At 37.4% G+C, this 19103-nt stretch overlaps 1 protein-coding gene across 5 annotated transcripts in view; it reads left to right on the top strand.

The window, feature by feature from the left end:
• Nucleotides 1–19103, top strand: part of OFD1 (OFD1 centriole and centriolar satellite protein) — a 33300-nt gene that overhangs the window by 11805 nt on the left and 2392 nt on the right. For 4 of the 5 annotated variants that reach the window (XM_015887854.3, XM_025165873.2, XM_025165874.2 and 1 more), the window contains 12 exons: nt 432–551; nt 4069–4142; nt 4236–4327; nt 4448–4637; nt 6680–6810; nt 7000–7111; nt 8333–8926; nt 9754–9886; nt 10880–10980; nt 12275–12394; nt 13668–13819; nt 18187–18357. In XM_015887854.3, coding sequence (XP_015743340.1) covers nt 432–551; nt 4069–4142; nt 4236–4327; nt 4448–4637; nt 6680–6810; nt 7000–7111; nt 8333–8926; nt 9754–9886; nt 10880–10980; nt 12275–12394; nt 13668–13819; nt 18187–18357 — 1990 coding nt within the window. The remainder of the gene's footprint in view (nt 1–431; nt 552–4068; nt 4143–4235; nt 4328–4447; nt 4638–6679; nt 6811–6999; nt 7112–8332; nt 8927–9753; nt 9887–10879; nt 10981–12274; nt 12395–13667; nt 13820–18186; nt 18358–19103) is intronic. The other variant, XM_025165875.2, reaches the window with a different exon arrangement.

Genomic DNA, 19103 nt, shown 5'->3' with positions numbered 1-19103 from the left:
TAGAGAACATGCTAAAGTTAAACTGAATCATATTCAATTTTTGGCACTTGAGGATATGGGCAGGCTGCTTGGAGCAATAAATTCTACCATTTATTATCTGGGTCATTGTCCAAATAGGCAGGAAGTTATTTGAGAAGCCTTAATAAATACCATAAGTTTTTCTTTAAGAGAACATTACGTTATGGCAGAATTTTTTGGTAGGAGAGGGTGAATGATACTTCCTTCCCCACTATGCAGAGACAGCAATGAAAGTATTTGGAAATGGATGCTAGAGCTGGTCCTTCTAGTGTTATATTGGCACAACAGAGAAGATTGGTGGAAGTGGATGGACCAAGAAAAATAGGTCCCTGTCCCTTTCCTTTCCTCCTTTCTGTGAGGCCTGAGCACACTAATTTTGGAAGCTTACCAAACATTTACTTCTGTTTTCCTAGAGCTCAAAAGCTTCAAGAATCAAAGAATAAAACTGTTGAAGATGCACTTCATCGGCGGGAGATTGCTGTGAAGAACACTGAGGAGACATATGACCAGAAGTTGAAGAATGAGCTGCTAAAGTAATACATTTGCTGTGGTCTTTAGAGATTGTATGAACATTTATACAGGTAGTCCTCACTTAATGACCATTCATTCAGCAACCGTTTGAAGTTAAGACAGCACTGAACGAATGGCATTTACGAACAATTCTCAAGGTTATGGTCATTGCAGCACCCCTGCAGTCACATAATCAGAATTCAGGTGCTTGGCAGCCTGCTCACATTTATGACCACAGATTGTGCTTCAACTCCCCCCACCCACTATCTGCCCCCAATCTCTGCCCTTTTGGCTGCCCTGCACTCCACTGCCCCTGTCATCCCAGCTGACCCCAGTTGATGTTCACTGTTTTCTTCCTCCTGCTGCTTGCAAGATGCACCTGGCCTGGCTCTTCACGAGGTGTGAAGGGCCAAGGTGGGCACACCTCATCAACAGGAGGAAGAAGATGGTGAAGACAGCTGGGGGTGGCAGGGCAGCAGGGTACAGGGTAGAGTGCATGGGCAGCGGGGTTGGCAGAGAGCAGGGTGGCCAAAAGGGCAGAGATGTGGGTGGAGATAGGCGGGTGGGGAGAGTTGAAGCGGAGGTGAGCAAGGCAGGACAGGAGAAGTGTGAGGTCCTCGCCTAACAACAGCATGGTCCTGACCTAACAACCACAACTGGGATTACTGAAACTGCTATCACTAAGTGGTGTGGTCACGTGATGTTTCACCTAATAACCACGTCATTAAGTGATGGAAATTTTGGTCCCAATTAGGGTTGTTAAGCAAGGACTACCTTTATAGAAAAACATTCCCGCTCATCAAGAGGACTACTGGTGTAGAGAACAAAACACCTCATCAAGAAGTGAAAAATTGTTGGATTATATTTGTATGTTAGGAAGATACAGTCAGGACCAGAAATATTGGGCCAAGGATAACTCTTTTGACATTTGGCCTCTGTACATCACCACACTGAAGTTGAAAGGAAACACACCCAGATGGGAGCGAAGTCAGGACTTTCAGCTGTAATTCAAGGGGTTTGACAAAAGTGGGGCACTAACCATTCAGGAATTACAGCCAGTGGCATACACACACACCCATTGTTGGTGGCTTATAAGTAATGGAACAAACCAACATCATTACAAACATAAGGATCACCTTTAATACCTGGATGAAAATCCTTTGCAGTCAATGACTACCTGAAGTCTGGAACCCATGGACATAACCAATTGGTGAGTTTCCTCCCTCGAGATGCTTTGCCAGGCCTTTACTAGAGCTGCCTTCAGCTGCTGCTTGTTTGTGGGTCTTTCTGCCTTCAGTCTTGTCTTCAGTAAGTGAAAAGCATGATCTATTGGGTTGAGATCAGGTGACTGACTTGGCCATTGAAGAACATCCCACTTCTTTGCCTTGAGAAATTCTTGGGTAGCTTTTGCTGTATGTTTTGGGTCATTCTCCATCTGAAACATGAAGTGGCATCCTACCAGTTTGGCAGCATTTGGCTGATTCTGAGGATAAAGTATAGCCCTATACACTTCAGAATTCATCTTGCTGCTTTTATCAGCAGTCAGGTCATCAATAAACACCAGTGACCCAGTTCCATTGGCAGCCATATATGCCCATGCCATAACACTGCCATGTTTGACAGATGATGTGGTATGCTTTGGATCATGATCTGTTCCTTTCCTTCTCCATACTTGTCTCTTCCCATCATTCTAGTGCAAGTTTATCTTGGTTTCATCAGTCCAAAGAATCTTATTCCAGAACTGGGCAGGCTTTTTTAGGTGTTTGCTGGCAAAGTCTAATCTGGCCTTTCTGTTCTTGAGCATTACCAGTGGTTTGCACCTTGTTGTGAAGCCTCTGTATTTACATTCATTAAGCCGTCTTTTGACTGTAGATGTTGACAATGACATGCCTACCTCCTCAAGAGCGTTCTTGACCTGGCTAGATGTTGTGAAAGGGTTCCTCTTCACTATCAGCAGAATTCTGTGGTCATCCACTTTAGTTGTCTTCCGTGGTCTTCCAGACCTTTTGCTGTTGCTGAGCTTGCCAGTTAATTCTTTCAGGATGTTCCAATACTGTTGTATTGGCCACTCCCAATGTTTTTGCTGTCTCTCTGGTGGGTTTATTTTTTCCCAGCCTAATAATGGCCTTCTTCACTCTCATGGACACCTCTTTGGACTTCATGTTGAGAGTTCCAGTGAACAGCTACCAAATGCAAATGTAACACTCAGAACTACCTCCAGGCCTTTTATCTGCTTGATTGGCCATGGGGTACCCAGGAAACAGGCCACACCTGGCCATGCAGCTGCTTGTCAGCCATTCATTCCATTACTTATGAGTCACCAACGATGGGTGTGTGTGTATGCCACTGGCTGTACTTCCTGAATGGTTAGTGCCCCACTTTTGTCAAACCCCTTGAATTACAGCTGAAAGTCCTGACTTCGCTCCCATCTGGGTGTGTTTCCTTTCAACTTCAGTGTGGTGGTATACAGAGGCCAAATGCCAAAACAGTTATCCTTGTTCCAATATTTCTGGGCCTGACTGTATTTGTCAGTGAGGTGGAAGAGGAGTGGGAAGTAGGGCTTTTGGTATTCTTGACTCTTCTCCAATCAAGAGAGCAAGTATTTGATGCAACATGCTCAGCATGTTGATCTGAAGATAGGCGCTGTTTGAAGGATATTGATTTTAATTTGTTGGTAGATTTTTCAAATTTTTCGACTTGTCACCTTGTTTACTTGCTGGTGCTATGATTAAAAGAATATGCTGCTGTTAAGAATATATAGACATACTGACTTCTTTTCTCCATATCCAGTTTGATGCAAAAAACTGAATGTGCAATTTTAGGCATATTTATGAAAAACTAAGTTTCCCTGAGTTTTGAGGGCAATGCATTTTTATTTCAATAAATAAATATAAAAAATAATTGAAATGTAACTCAAATAGAATAAATACAAAGGCATAAATACAGTATCAGAAAACAAAACTTGCTTGAAATCCAAATTTGAAACAGAATTTAACACAATTAAATCTGGACAATATGAGTTTGTTTAAAAAGCCTGACTGAACGGAAGAAGACTGTATGAAGAAGCTGTATTAAACATGTTTAAGCCTTGATAGACTTAATCGATATATTCTCCTTCTTTACAGTGAAGCTATTATAATCCTTTAGTAGTAGAAGCCACAAATAAATAAAGCTGACAATGCTGGCTTGGTCAGTAAGAGTTTTGATGGTGCTTCTCTTTTGCTGGGGGTGATGGTTGGAACTTTTATTTAGATAGCGATAGGTGTATGTTGGCTTTTGATGTACTGTATGCCCTAGTTGTTGATTTTCTTTCCAAATAGCATCCACTCTTATTCAGTTTACATTGGAAGAGAAAGTTGGCAAACTTGCATTCTTGAACTTTCTGATCTTTTGAAAAGAAAACCAACAAATAAGGACTAGACCAGGTAGTCACCAGGAGTCAAGACTGACTTAAAGGCATTTTTTTTTTAAAAAAGTAGGCTTTAGCATCACAAATTAAGTCTTTAATCAGTTGGCAGTATGTTATCGTTTTATTTCTAGGTATCAACTTGAATTAAAAGAAGAATATATAACCAGGACGAAAAAGATTGCTGAAAATGAGAGAGAACAAAAAGGTAAACTAGTAAAAAAAAAAAAGCCAAATAACTTTGGTGTTGTGGATATTTTCAAAATGGGTTTAATGTAACAGTTTTTGTGTTTTTGACTAGAAAAGGCTATGCTTTTGCATGAAGAGACCATTTCGCTTAATTCAAAAAAGCAAGAATTCAACCAAGCTGTATTGCGTGCAAAAGAACGTGAGGTAATTGAAATTTAAATATAGATGTTTTACCTTGTTCAGAAATGAACATGCTAAATGGATAATCTGTAAATCACTGAACAGGTCTGATAACTTTATTTATAACTTGCTATTTATTTCTAGTTGGAAATCGATTCAGTTAAGACTCAAGTTTTATTACTGAGCAAACAGAATCAGTTGTTGACGGAAAAACTGAAAGAAGTTTCAGATTATCCTACATTAAAAGAGGAGAAAATAGAGTATCAAGTACAGAATAAGCTACTTGAACAGCAGTTGGAGGAAGCACACAATGAAAACCTACGACTCCAAGAGAGTTAGTGTGAATCTAATACACTATTTTATATTTTATTGGGAAGGATTTACACAGATACTATATTTTTGTACCATTTGTGATAGAATTCTTACCTTGGATGTGATACTTGTTTTCTTTCCTGTTGTACTTCTGTCCTAAGTAAGTGTTGATGTTTTTATAGTGTTTCAGGAAGTAATTGCAAAAATACAGAGCCATTACACAGGTAGTCCTTGACTTATGACCACAATTGGGACTGGAACTTCCATTGCTAAGCAGTGCAGTCATTAAGTGAGTTGTGCCCAATTTTACAACATTTTTGCTGCAGTCGTTAAGGGAATCTGGCTTTCCTCATTGATGTTGCTTATTGGAAGCCCCCTGGGAAGGTCACAAATGGTGATCACATGACCCTGAGATTCTACAACATTGTAAATACATGCCAGCTGCCAAGTGCCCAAATTTTGATCATGTGACTGTAGGGATGCTGCAGTGGTCATAAGTGCGAGGACCAGTCGTAAGTCACTTTTTTCGGTGCTGTTGTAACTTTGAATGGTCATTAAACAAATGATCATAAGTTGAGGACAACCTGTAACTGAAGTGCAGTTAGCATTGTTCTGTAAGAGTGGGGTTCCTCAAACTTTTTAAACGGGGCCAGTTCATGGTCCCTCAGAATGTTGGGGGGCCGGACCATAGTTTGAAACAAACATGAACGAATTCCTATGCACACTGCACATATTTTATTTGTAGTACAAAAAAACACCAAGAAAACAATACAATAATTAAAATAAAGAACAATTTTAACCAACATAAACATATCCTCCCCCCATCCCATCCCCCCTGCCCCCTGCATTATTGGTCAGTGCCAGTGGCCATTCTCCTACTTGAGGGGTATCCCAAATGGAGAAAGTAATAGGGTGCCTTGGACCCCACTGATCACCCTGCACAGAGGATTCCTCCTGCGGAGTATGAGGAGAGGAGGAGAGCCGCCGGACCTGGCATACCTGTCATGTAGAATAGTCCGGCTCTGCATTCTCCCTCCTCGTGCATCGCCTGCAGCTCCTGACACAGCCCCGACACTTCTGCTTCTGAGACAGCAGCAGCGGCCAATCAGGTGGGCGGACGGCCAATCAGGCTGGCGGGCCAGATAAATGACCCTGGCGGGCCGAATCGGGCCCGTGGGCCGTACTTTGAGAACCCCTGTGTAAGAAAATGTGCTTTTGTGCAACTGTCACTGGCACTTAATTGGATAGAGATGTAGTACTCTAAACTCTGGGAAAAGTTGGACACACAACCATTTTATTTCACCCTTAAGAAGGGTGGGAAATGACTGCTTTTTTTGCTCCTAAAACAATTAAAAATGGTTTCATTCTTGCATCTTTAGGAGGCTGAAGAGAATATCCAGAGTTTTTGCTAAAGAAGCAACTTATTTTTCTTTATTATATTTCTGCAGTAGTGGCAAGACTGAATCTAGTGTTATCTTTTTGAATCATAATTTCTTCAAGCCGAAATTACTGTGATAAAACTGTACAGGCAGAGAAGATGAGGTATATATCTCATTCTTCCTGTTAGTTTGTCAGACAATGTTACATGTTTCTTAGGCAAATTTTACTTAGCAGCCATGGAAGTACCTACTCTGGTTTTATCTAGTTATCTGCCAAATATTTAAAACTGTCCAGACTGCTTATTATGCTACTGTTACAGGTTTAATTATCAGGTCAGTGTAATTTTCCTGTTCCCTTCAGTGGTTCTGCTATTTTATTTTTTATTTTACTGTTTGTTTTAATTTTTGTATGTATTGTTTTTGTTGTATTTGTATATGTTATATGTGATTGGTCAATAAATAAATACCACTACTATCATTTTTGTGATTGGAGCCTTGCCCACCTTTTATTAATTTTTTATGGATACTGAGAAAGAATTTAGCCATATATTATAAAGCACTAAAAATGAAGTTGGATGTTCTGCTGTACATGACAGAATATATTTTCTTGGATACAGTATTTCAGATTGCAAGCAAGATTTGATTTTTTTTAAAAAAAATAATTTTCAGTCTACTAAACTTACAGAGCTGAATGGTCCATCATCTGACTTTGTGGTCCTTCAAGCAGAATTAAAAAGAATAGAACATGCAAGAAGGCTTGAACGTGAGGAGTCCGAAACTCATAAACAGCTCTTGGAAAAACAGTTACAAAAAGAGGTAAGTTCTTCAGTTTTATAGATGCTTACAATAGTCTTTGAATAGATTTCTGTCAGAGAAGTTCAGTAGAACAAAATAACAATATAAGTATTAATATAGCTTCTAGTAATCTGTGAATTGTTATAATTCTTACTTGTATTAATAACTCCTTTGTATTTTTTAGCCAATTTTCCTTTGTAATGTTTTCAGATGGATCACTGTGTACAGTTAAAGTCCCAGTTGTCAGAATATGAAAATACCATAAGGAAGTTAAATGTACAGATAGAAGAATTGAAGTTACAATGGAAGCAGACACAGACAGGTTTGAAAATTCTGATTTCTCTCCTCTTTTTGCCTCTTTTTGCTTCATTTTATATAGGATCAAGATTTGGAACAATGTAATTTAAACATGTAGATTATTTTAGTTGCATCTTATTAACTAAACAGCAAGGAAATAAAATTCTTGAAATGTTATGTACATAATGGTTTCCTTTTTAAAATAAAGTATTGTTTCTTGGATATATTTATTTATTGCGGAGAACAATACCACGTTAACAAACATAGGGAAATAATTTTGGCTAGTAGTAATTTGTATAAAAGATCTTTTAAATAGAAATTTTTGATTGCTTCCTTGTTTCCAAAAATTAATTTTAAAATAATTCAAAATTTCCCTCTAGTTTCCAAAACTTCAGCTTGCAATTTACTTCTTCATTTGATTGTTGTTGATCTGTCCAACACGGAAATGAAAGGATGCAACAAAAACCCTGTTCCCTCCAGCTGTAATCATTTGTGCCCACATTGCAGAGTAGTGTCTGAAGCAGAGCTGGGTAGGTGTTGGGAGTATATATTCTCATATTTTTCTGTGCATAAGCTTGCACAAATGAGAATTCAGGCCTGCATCTCTCTTTGCAAAAGTCTAAGGCAAACAGAACTTTGAGGAAAAAGGGGCAGATGGTATGTTAAAAGCTTATTGGTATGCTTTTTTATTTTTTGTGCCCTAAGGGCACAATCTGCCAGATAACATTGCTGAATGCTAAATTTGCTTTCATTCAATCTTAGGGATTTAGTATTGATTCTTAGAGAACCCAGAATGGATCCTAATAGCTGTGGGGAGAGTTCTGCAAACAGGGTTTTCGAGTCTTTCTTCCCACTGCAGCCCCTTCACATGTTAGCTCTAAGCGGATAAACCCAAGGGTCAAGGGATCCTCAGGTATTGACTAGGATATGAGGGAGCTTCCCTCACTGCGAGTAGAATCAGCCTCTGTCTGTGAAAGGAACACATTGCATCCAGTTTCATGTCTTGTTCCATGACCATGATAATTTCAGCTTTATTTAGAATTTTTTCTTGATTTTGTCTCATTAACTTGGCTTGCAGTAATTTTGCTATTTGGATTTGGGTGTTGGAGAAATATATAAAAATATTAAGGTAGGTTTCAAATGCAGAGTTTACTTTTACATGTTAATCATATGACCAAATCAACATTCACACTTACAACTTTCCTTAAAATGTTTTTATTTCTGTATGAAATTCTTAATTATCTAGCACTAGAAAATGAAGTATATCGGAATCCTAAGCCTTCTCTGGTTGATCGTTCCGTCATTGACTTGATTGAAGATAAGATCGTTCCACACGATATTTATATAGATCGTGCATTCTTGAAAACTCAGCCTATGACCAGTATTGGAATGGGAAATACTGCAAGTCCCAGTCATCATAATCACATCCTAAAATTTAGCATGTCGCCAGATTCTGACTTAGAATTTGTAGCTACTACAAAAGCTAGGATAAAAGAACTGGAAAGAGAAGCTGAGTACTTGGAAGAGGCCTACAGGAATTACCAGCACAAAGTCACTCAACGAGCAGTTGGCCCAATAAAGACCCCATCATCTTTCCAATCACCAAGTAATTGTATTCTAGCATCTCAGCAAAGAAAGAGATCTACACAGGAGAATTTGTTGTCCCAGGAACGTTCCCTTCACTTTCAAAAAAGTAAAAGCTGTACCTGGGCACCAGGAGATGGAAATCATTTGAAAGTTCATTTGAGTGCCACCACAAAAAAAACTCCTTCCAGGCGTCTCTCTTCTACTCCTGTGTCCAAAGCAAGGCGAAACATCAGTAAAAATCTGTTTAATGAAGGTATGCACTTTGATATTAATTATGAAACTTTGTTGCTTTGGTGTGAGTTGCAAGAGTTATTGGTATCAAAGTTTGGTGCCATAATTCATTACTCCCTTTCATAGATCCTTTCCAATTTCTACCCTGCTGGAATGGGAGCACTGTTTCAACAGACTGCCTCCAGCGTGGGAAAATGTTTGTCTTCACATAATCGCTATATATAGTATTTCAATTTTAATACAGCACTCTCCTATTGGTTAGTAGATACATGGAGCTAAAGTTGAAATTAAGGCAGTGATACAAATAAATTACTGTCTTGTCTTGTCTCACAATTAAATGTTTTCTCCCAGCTAGTGTATAGTGTGCCAATCTTGTCTCAAAATGCCATGCATTCAAGAACCTATAATGTCTGCATGTGTGGTCATTTTAAATTATTCTGCAGTTTTCCAGCCATGGTAGGTTGTGTGCATTATCTGTGGAGCTATTTTGCTTCTCTGTTTAGCACGGTGAACAATGTGGTATCAGTTCTAGTGATTCCACATTTTTTTCCTCTTGTCCAAAGGATGTTTCATTTAGAATGCATATAGAAGTTTTTCACATAAAATGCATTCCCTTAATATAAATTATTCAACTCATTTGTTCTGAATTATTTATTTTAGTAAATTCAAGAATAATTTAAAAAATCACAATATTTTCCAGTATTACATTTTGAATATTTTGAAATTATACTTCTTGTTTGCCTAGGACTGTTTAGACATTAAAGTATGAGTATCATTCAGGTGATATGTCAGGTATGGTGTCTGATTAAGACTATTGCATGAGAATAAACATTTGACTTCTCTTTGTAGATACCATTGGCTCATCTCTTGCAGTTCCTCTTGAAAATGGTAATCACCCTCTGTCTCCTATTCTAAGAATAGGAAACTGTTCATCTCCTGATTCAGCTTGCTCATCCCCAGTCCCCAACAAACAACAGTTAAGGTAATTTTTTAGAAAATTTAACTGAATGATACCTGGTTTTGAGTTACAGGTCATTTTCAGTTTAAGAATCAGGTCTGTTCCCAGGCCTGCCCTTAAGTTGAATTTCTATGCAAGCCAGAACAGTATTATTATATAGTACTGTATAAGTAGTATTGTGTAATGAACTCGAACCATTATGTATTTAACTCAAATCATTGTATATTTAACTCGACCTTTGCTACAGAAGGATCTTTTCTTAACTATGGGTCATCCTTAAAGTGGGCATTCTTAACCTGGGGACTACCTGTACTCTTAATCAAAGGTTATTTCAGGAACTTCACTTAGCTGAAGCATTTAATAATGATAATCACTATAGTTGTATTTTTTTTGGTCTGCGCTCAATCATTGCTGACCCTGCAGTGACTGCTTGGACGAGTCCTTGCAGTTTTCAAGGCAATTGTTTTTCGGAAGTGGTTTGCCAGAGCCTCCTTCCTAGAGCAGAGCCCAGCTGGCGAGCGCTGGAGGCGGGGTTTCCGTTGCTTCGCGCCCTTTTTGGGCGCGCATGGTTTTTCGCGTTTACTGGCAACTGCTCCCAACTCCTATATACATTCTTCTCAAAAATATGGAGATACGCCTAATTTTCTCTGGCCATAACTTGAGGTTCTCCATGATCTGTCTTTCTTATTCAGAGTTGGTAAAAGATAACAGGCTATCCCTTACCAGCTTCATTTGGTTCACTTACTGTAACTGTCCTTAGAGATAGTTTGGACTTAGTAATTCATCTTCTGGTAATTCCCATTGCATTGGATAGATGAGACTGTTCTGTTAAGGCATTACTAAATCAGGGCAAAACAATACCACTTAAAAATGATTACATCTGCTTGAAGTAATAGTAATTCACATTGCCATATATTTCTTTTATATCAGTTTTCTTTGTGGTTTTGGCTATAGGCCACTAGCTTTGCAGTCTATAGTTTTCTTAAATTACATTTTAAGAATTTTTTTTTATTTTAGTCTATATCAAGAACTAGAGAACCATCAGAACATTAGCAGCACTGCAAATCCTGTAAAGGTTTTGGATGAAGACCTTGGAAACCACAATTCAGTTAATGACTGTAAGTTTCTCCTCTATATGGAACAATGTAAGACTTTTAATCCTGAGAGCAAGCGTCCATACTTATGGGTGTAAAGATTTGATAGTTTTCTTGGCTTTTTGTAATATTTGAACTTTCTCTTAGATAAATGAAAACATACTGTATATTGCATTTTAATTCCTTTTAATTGGAAGATGCATATTCTGCCTCCTTAATGACTAATATTATATAAAAAGAGCCTACAGGTTACTATTGCTTGAGAAGTAATACCATGTATGACATCTGTAATGCTCAGAAAAGCATTACTGTTATATATGAGAAGCATGTTCCCCTTCCTGGCCTAACAGGTATGTCGTGTTAGTGATGTTGTTAACTGATACCCTAGGAACTAAGTAAAGTTTGTGGACCTGTCACAGAGTGTTATTGAAAGCTTAAAGCAAGGTCAGAAAAGTGTTGTGAGAAACACAAGGATTATATTGAGTGACTTAGCAGAGATGATGATTGTCAGAATCTGGGAATGAAAGAACAGAAGCATGAGTCTGAAAAATTATAAAATACAGCCTACAATAAGGAAATTATTTGAAAAGGGAAGACAGGATTTGAGTTAAGAAAGAGCAAGGAACAAAGAAAAAGAGCTATATAGATAACACTAATTAAATGCAGTTTTGAAGGAATTTAAATTCACAAAAGTAAAAGAACAGGTACATACGCAAAGTGCACATTTTTGGTACGGTGGTAGAATTTAAATAGAGATTTGTCCAAAGATTATAAAACCTGTAGTATGTTAATGGATGTGATACTGTGTATGATGGATATACCTCAGACTTGGCTCAGGATTTGAGCCTATAGGTCAGAATAAGAGGCTGCTACATTATCATACCTCCTGTAACAATAACATACATGCTGACAGTGAGGATGCACTGTAGTTGAAACAGAGAAACCTGACACACCAACTACCACATAAAACAAGAAATAGGAAGTAATACAAACTTTTTGTTTTTATATTTATTCTGGCTCATTTTAAACAAAGCAAGTCTACATTGAATTGGTAGTGTCACCTACTTGGCTAACAAATCCACTGTAAAAGCTAGTTTCCAAGCCAGACAGTCCCATGATTCTGATTAAAACAACATTCTAGCCCATTTAAGGTTTCTTCATTTTTGGGGTAAGAGTTGGATTGGCCAGGAGAAGCAATTAATTAATAGCTTATACTTAGCCGTTCTGAACTCTAGTCATTCCCACACTGTGTTCCATTCCACTTCCTTGCTTGAATAATTGCAGAATAATGAAGGTATTGTTCATACTTATTCTCTAGATCAAGAGGACATTCCAGAACAGCTCAAAAGCGATGTCTCACATCCATCTGGAGACATAGTTAGTTGGAACCATGTTCCAGCCTCCATGCCAGCAGCAGGCATTTCACAGCAGGAGATCAGTAAGTTTTTAGCTCACTTCTGGGAATGCCTTGTTTGTAGATGGCTTGTTTATTAGAAGACACAGAAGTTGAAGGATTTGGTAGAATTGTTTTTAAATTACATTAAATGCTGCTCTTTAAGCTGTTACGATATATAATAGGGAAATTATATACAGAGGGAATAAAGAATGATTTAATTTTCTATTATAAGAAGCATTTAAAATGCTATTGCTTAGACTAAGCAAGATAGCAAAAAAAAAAAGTTTGCAATTATTTTTCAGTTGTCAGGTTCTTTTGTTATTTCAGTACAATAGTGTTTGGAGGCAACACTGAATATAGATGGTTTGTCTTTCATTGCTACACTGAGAACCTGAGATTTCAAGTAAAATACCTGAGATCATGAAAATTTTGCTCAAATAAGGTTTATAGCATTAATCTTATGAGATGAATTCAGTAAGTTAAAAAAGTATATAATGTGATTATGGTTCCTTCCTATGAATTAAAGTACATTTTATCACTATTGAACTAGCTGCTTGTTTTGACAGACATCAGCAAATAGATAATAACTGCAATACAAAGATAAATAAGCATTTCTGTATCTGCAAGAACAAACCATTTAATGATACCTTTGAAGAAAAGGCATACTGGGTATTAAAATACATGTCCCAGCAGATTTGACTTTGGTGGTGAAACTGCTGAATGTAACAGTGCAGTGAAGGAATACTTGATATGGATGGAGAAAAAGATCTCAAGGGGAAATTCACTTAACTCTTTTGTCCATATTGTCTTCTTGGATGTCTATTTCTGCCTGCTGGATAATTATTTCCCAGTATTTGGAGAGGAGCGATTAAGACCTGAAAGCAAATTTGAAATAACTACTGTATATGAAATACTATGTAATCCTGAAATGAAACATTTGAAAGTTGATACTAGTCACGGAGTGTCACAGCAGTACACTTGTCCTCACCGTTTATACTGATAGCTGAAAATGCTCTCTATCTAAATTGGCTTCTGAGAATTTTGCAGAATATCTCCAATAACATATGGTATGGTAGATCTTGGTCTTATAAAAGAAAAACTAAATGTGGAGGGTGCCAAATTCTATCCAAATAATTCTGCAGTCCACACAAATGTTTTATCTTGTTTAGGAAGCCTACTGGCAATTATGAAAAAGAGCAACATATCAGTATCAGTACTAATGACAGCATGTAGGCCTTGGAATCAGGCTTAGTATACTAATAGGCGAGTGATTGAACTCTATGGTACTTAAGTTATTTTCATTGATATATATTAGGTAGAACAGAGAAAACAGTCCTAGAGGGGAGACACCCTGAAGAAGAAAAGGAGCCAAAATGGGAAGAAGAAAGGGCCGAAGAAGAGAAAAGGCAAAGTGAGAGGCCTTTGGAGAGAGACCAAGGAGAACTAGAACAACTGGATAAAGAAATAGTAAAGTGTCTCATTCTTACATTTTCAAAATGTTTATAATAAAAATGTCCTGCACATAGAACATAGTCTATAGGGGGGTCAGGAAGTTAGATACTATAGTTATTGCTTATTTGGTTTGCTCTTGGTGACTATTGTAGTTTTTACACTTCTGTTAATACTGGTTTTTCTATTGTTTTTACTATGTTAATCACATCTGCAAGATGGACAGCCATATAAATTGACTAAATAAATAGTGTTCCAAAGGCAAAATTGTAGAGTAACGTTTGACTGTAATACATCTATACAAAGTGGAACAGTATAACCAGAGATAGGTTTTTAAAATGATTCTGACAATTTGTTTTATTTTTTTAGGGTTATAACTTGAAGCATAAATAACATTACTATGGTAGATTGGTGTGTGCATATATTTAATGAGTGTTTGTGTATTTACAGGGTGGTTGTCACATTGTTCTTTTTAATAAGGATTTGCTTATGGATGTGTATCGTTTAATGTACTCTTTGTAAATATTTAAAAATAAGCAATGCAATTTTCTGTTGGAGAAAGCAGTTCAAAATCAAAAGCAACAGGCTACTTGTTGTATTCAGTCTGGTCTAGTAGTTAGACCATGCTAGAAAGCAGGAAACTGTGAGTTCTAGTCCCACCTTAGGCATGAATACTGGCTGGGTGACTTTGGGCCAGTCACTCTCTCTCAGCCCAACACACCTCACAGGGTTGTTGTTGTGGGGAAAATAGGAAGGTGCATTTAAGTATGTTCATTGCCTTGAGTTATTTATAAAAATAATAAAGGCAGGATAAAAAAAAATCTTTAAAAAAATTACCACTGCATTAATCTGAACAGGCTTCGGAGAGATTGTTGAAATTAAGAAAACAGAATGATCAGGTTTTTGGTTTTATATTTAATTCCATTCTAGATGATTAAACATCAAGCTTGTCATCTAGAGTTACACTTAGCTCACCAAGACTCAATCCAGCCAACACTTGTGAATACCCACATCTCTAACCCAATGTACTTTTTCACTGTTAGAAGCAGAATCCTAGCCCAACTATTCTAACATCTGCCATTGTAGGGTGTGCTTGTGGAGATCATCTGTGCCATTCTAGGCTCCATCATTGTCTCTTACTGGTACTTTACCAAAGGAGATATAGCAGCTGGAAGCTGCTTGTGCATCAGCTAGCACATCTCTAGCCCCTTATCAGAAGATAAGTGCCTTTTTAATAATTAACCTGGGACCGCAAGAATGGGCAGAATACTTGTGGCCAAAACAGGTTAAGTATTCTTTCATGAAAAGTTGAAGAATACCTCAGATACCTCATTGTAGAAAGAGAACTGTGTTAGTCTGTGGTAGCCAAAAATGACTAACAAATTTATTAAGAGGCATAAGCTTTTAAAAGGCATTTTTAGAGGCATACGTTTTTTAAAAAGCTTAAATTTCTAAGTTGGAAAGGTGTCTACCAGGCTCCTTTTGAATTCAGATCCCATGATACTCCCTCAGAAGCTTTCCTTCAGAGTAGGAAATGATAATTCTTTGGCACAATTCAACATCTTCGCAAGGTCATAGATTTCTGCTTATATAATCTCATCCACAATGGTGAACCTACCTTGACTAGATTAAAACTGCAGTAATCAAATCTCAGACCATTTGGCTATCAATGTTAGTACTATTTCTGCAGAATGAGGGAAAGAGGAATGGGTCATTATTATTCTCTTCCTTCTTCCTCTTTTCTTCCCCCTCCTCAAAAAAAATACTGCTTTATAGTACTGGAAATCCTGGTAAGGCAAAAGTTTAACTTTCGAAGTTTTCAGGGGTAACACTCGTGGATCAATTCTGTTTCCAAGGCAAATCATGCAGATTGGGAAGAGCCAAAGCTACTTGGAATCAACAGGTCTCAAGCTATTTCTGCCTATAAATAGAAAGAGGGTGTGGCATGGCTTACGTGTCATAGAAGAAACACATTTAATGCTGATACCTTTATGTCATTACTTTCAAAAGCTATTACCTGCTGGATTTGTCCTGTTACATTTTTTAAGAAATAACCATCTTGATCTTACTTTGGAGCTCCCTTTTCCCCCCTTAAATCTATGACATCTTGTTCTTACTTTGGAGCTCCCTTTTTTCCCCTTAAATCTACAACATCAACAGGAAAAATACTTTTTCCCCGTTTACTACTTTAGTGAATGGGAGTTCTTTTTATAAGGCAGCAGAGCAAACAAGTGGCAGATATATTTTTTTATACAGTTAACCAGCAGATTATGCAGTTTTTCAGGTTTCCATTAATAGTTGCCTTTCATTTCTTCCGGACTTGCTCAGTCAGCTCCCATCCAAATCCGTCTTCTGGAGGTTGAACAGCATGTGTATTTTAGTTATAAGCTACTTTATGAACTCTCTTTTAAGGGAAAACCAATGAATGACGTGCAAAGTCATTCTGAAAGCTTTCCTGTGATAGTGCTACAAATAGGCTAAGTTCATATAGGAGGTCTCAAAAAGGTGTTGATTTTTCTTCATCAGGGTTTGGACTTAAGTCTCAGGTTAAGCTACCTATGGAGCTAGATGTCAGTCCCATGCTGACCAAACGAGTTTTCCATCTTGTTGGATTCCATCTTTTCTTCAGAAGGTTTCTGAGGGGAGTTGTTTTTATATGTCACTTCCATTATTGGAAAGTCTGAAAGGTCCTCAAAGCCTTTACTCTTGTGCCCTGAAATCTATTTCAATTGTTACTTCCATAAAAAGTTGATTTTTCTGTTGCTATTACTAGAAAAAAGAAATTTTTCTGAGGTAATAGCACTTTCAACCAGAGAGCACGTGTGTATTTTCTATAAGGATTCTGATATATCTTGACATACCTTTTACAGTGAAAGGCTGATCTTTAAATGGTCACAAAAATTAATCTTGCTCTCTTTTGCCTTAATGTTTGTTATGCCTTGGAGAGATTATGGTGGGAATTAGATGTGAACAGAGCTCTTAAAATCTACCTCAGATGCACCACGTCATTTGGAAAAACTCAGTCTTTCTGTTTTATTCCACCTGACTTCCGTGAGTAGAAGCTTCTCATTTTAGTCCTGTAAATTGGGTTAAATTTGATAAAGGTTTATTTTCTAGTCTTTGTAGTTCTTAGGGATTACTATAACTATGTCATGTCAGTTCTCATTCCACCAGAGAACTGTTACATCAGTTGCCTTTGTAACTAAGGCAACCGATGTAACAGTTGTAACGCTCTGTTACAAAGATTTGTAATGCTCTTTTTAAATTATCTTTGTAATGCTCTTTTACAAAGATTTGTAGAGCAGTACATGATCTAATGTTCTTCTTTTATGAAGCATTACAAATGGAGCACTTTTGCCTCAGATCTCTTTGGAAAATTAGTCTTGTAACAAGTCCCACTGCTCTAATTGGTTGCTGAAGCTTTCCACTCTTAAATTTAGGAGATGCTTAGCCAGGACCTATGTTGAATGCACCTTGCCTCAAACAGAGAATAGAACACTGACTACTTTCTATATAGTATGACGGCTGCATCTAACCCCACTACTTTTATTTGATTGAAAATGCAGTTTCTTTCAGTGTTTGCCATCTCTCCCGGGAAAGAGAGGGGAATTAAGAGATAGGCTTTTTTCTTCCTGTTCTTTTCCTTTCAATACGGCTTCTCCATAGTCTGTATTTGGTTAATTATTTTATTCTATTTATATGGCTGCCCATCTCGCAATCGTGACTCCGAACGGCTAACAACAGCCTAAACGACTCCCAAGTATAAAATAAACAACAATATAAAAATAACAGTAAAGAGCAAAAAATGGCAGCTGAGGGCAATACCAGTCAATGGTAATTAACAAAAGCTCACAGGTTTAAACTAATCTTCTGACCCTCATGCCCGGGATCACATCCAGGTCATCAAGGGTTTCTGAAATGCTGGTAGGATTGGGGCCAACCTGATCTTGGGCAGTTTGCTGTTTCAAAGTGCTGTTCACTGTGACAGGAAAGGCTGCTTCCTGGGTCCTGCTAGATGACAACCTTTGATCAGCGGGACTGGGAGTATCCTTATCCTTTTACAGCTTAGAGTGTAACAGCTGATAGAACCAGTTGGAGAGAGGTGGTCCTAGTTTGGCAGTTAACAGAACTTGAGAGTAGAGCCTACACCACATGGTGTTGACCCAGGCTTTACTAGTCACATGATTCTTACCCTTCTGGGCAGTAGAAGAGATTAAGTCATGATTGGATGTTTTTATCATACCAAACTGGAAAATACGTTTAGCATAAGGTTATGTATATACTAATATGTAAGATGCTATGTGGTAATACAAACACATGGGTCAATTTTCAGATAAAATTTATTTTGCTCCTATTACATGCTATTTTTCATGCTTCTTTAAAAGCATGTCCAAGAGTCATTGGAGATGAATGAAGAGATTCAAAATGAAATAGTAACAAATGTGCAAACAAGTACTCTGAAGTCTGAAGAACACTCTGATGCTGGTGTTTCCAATCCACTGGAAAAATACATGAAAATAATACAGCAGAGTCAAGATAAAGAACAGGAAAAGAAGGTAATATTTTGAATTAACATGAATTAGGTAATTTGGAAGATACCAGATGTATAGCTGTATACAGTTTCAAAGCAATTGTATAGTTCTTTTCTCACTAAAGTGAAAACTTTACTAGACATAACCAGTCAAAAGAGAAGACTTATCTTGTTTTATCTCGTGCAAAAAAATCTGGAGGTTGCTTAGGATGACTCTTCATATGATTAAATGACTTTTGCGTAATTCAGTCTAACCTCAGAATTTAAAAAGATTACCTACCCCATAGCTGAAACTGGCTCATTTCAGGTTTCCATATTTTTCTTTTTATATTTTTCTAGCTTTCAATCTTCCATCAGTATGCAATTAGCAGCTCTTAAGTAGCCACAGCATTTAGACTATGTGATTGTTTTCAAAAACAAATGTTTGCATGTACACATTTTTGCTATACAAGATCAACCATAGAATGTGGTTTGAACAAAAATAGCTAAGGATAGAGGGTTTTTTTTAGAAATGCATAAGTTTACTAACCAAGAATGAATTTCAGAAGAAGTTCAATGTATTCTGTTGAACATTCTATCCTTTACTTCCTATCGCCGTGTTGCATTGCAGGGGACAATGATAATGTCCTCAAAGTCTAGCCTGTGGTTTTTAGTTTGAATTTTAACACAAGAATGTTGACCCAGTTTGTTCATTGATTAATTTTAAGAAATGGAAGACCAAATAATGCACAATTCAAGATTATCTGCAGATCAAGCAGTGAATCCCAGAGT

The sequence above is a fragment of the Python bivittatus genome, unplaced genomic scaffold (assembly GCF_059951505.1).
Source record: "Python bivittatus isolate LINGU-HERP-01145 unplaced genomic scaffold, Pbiv_v1 ctg000350_np1212, whole genome shotgun sequence".
Classification (NCBI taxonomy): domain Eukaryota; kingdom Metazoa; phylum Chordata; class Lepidosauria; order Squamata; family Pythonidae; genus Python; species Python bivittatus.
Note: the sequence above shows the minus strand (reverse complement) of the source record. Positions and strands in the feature narration are given on the sequence as shown.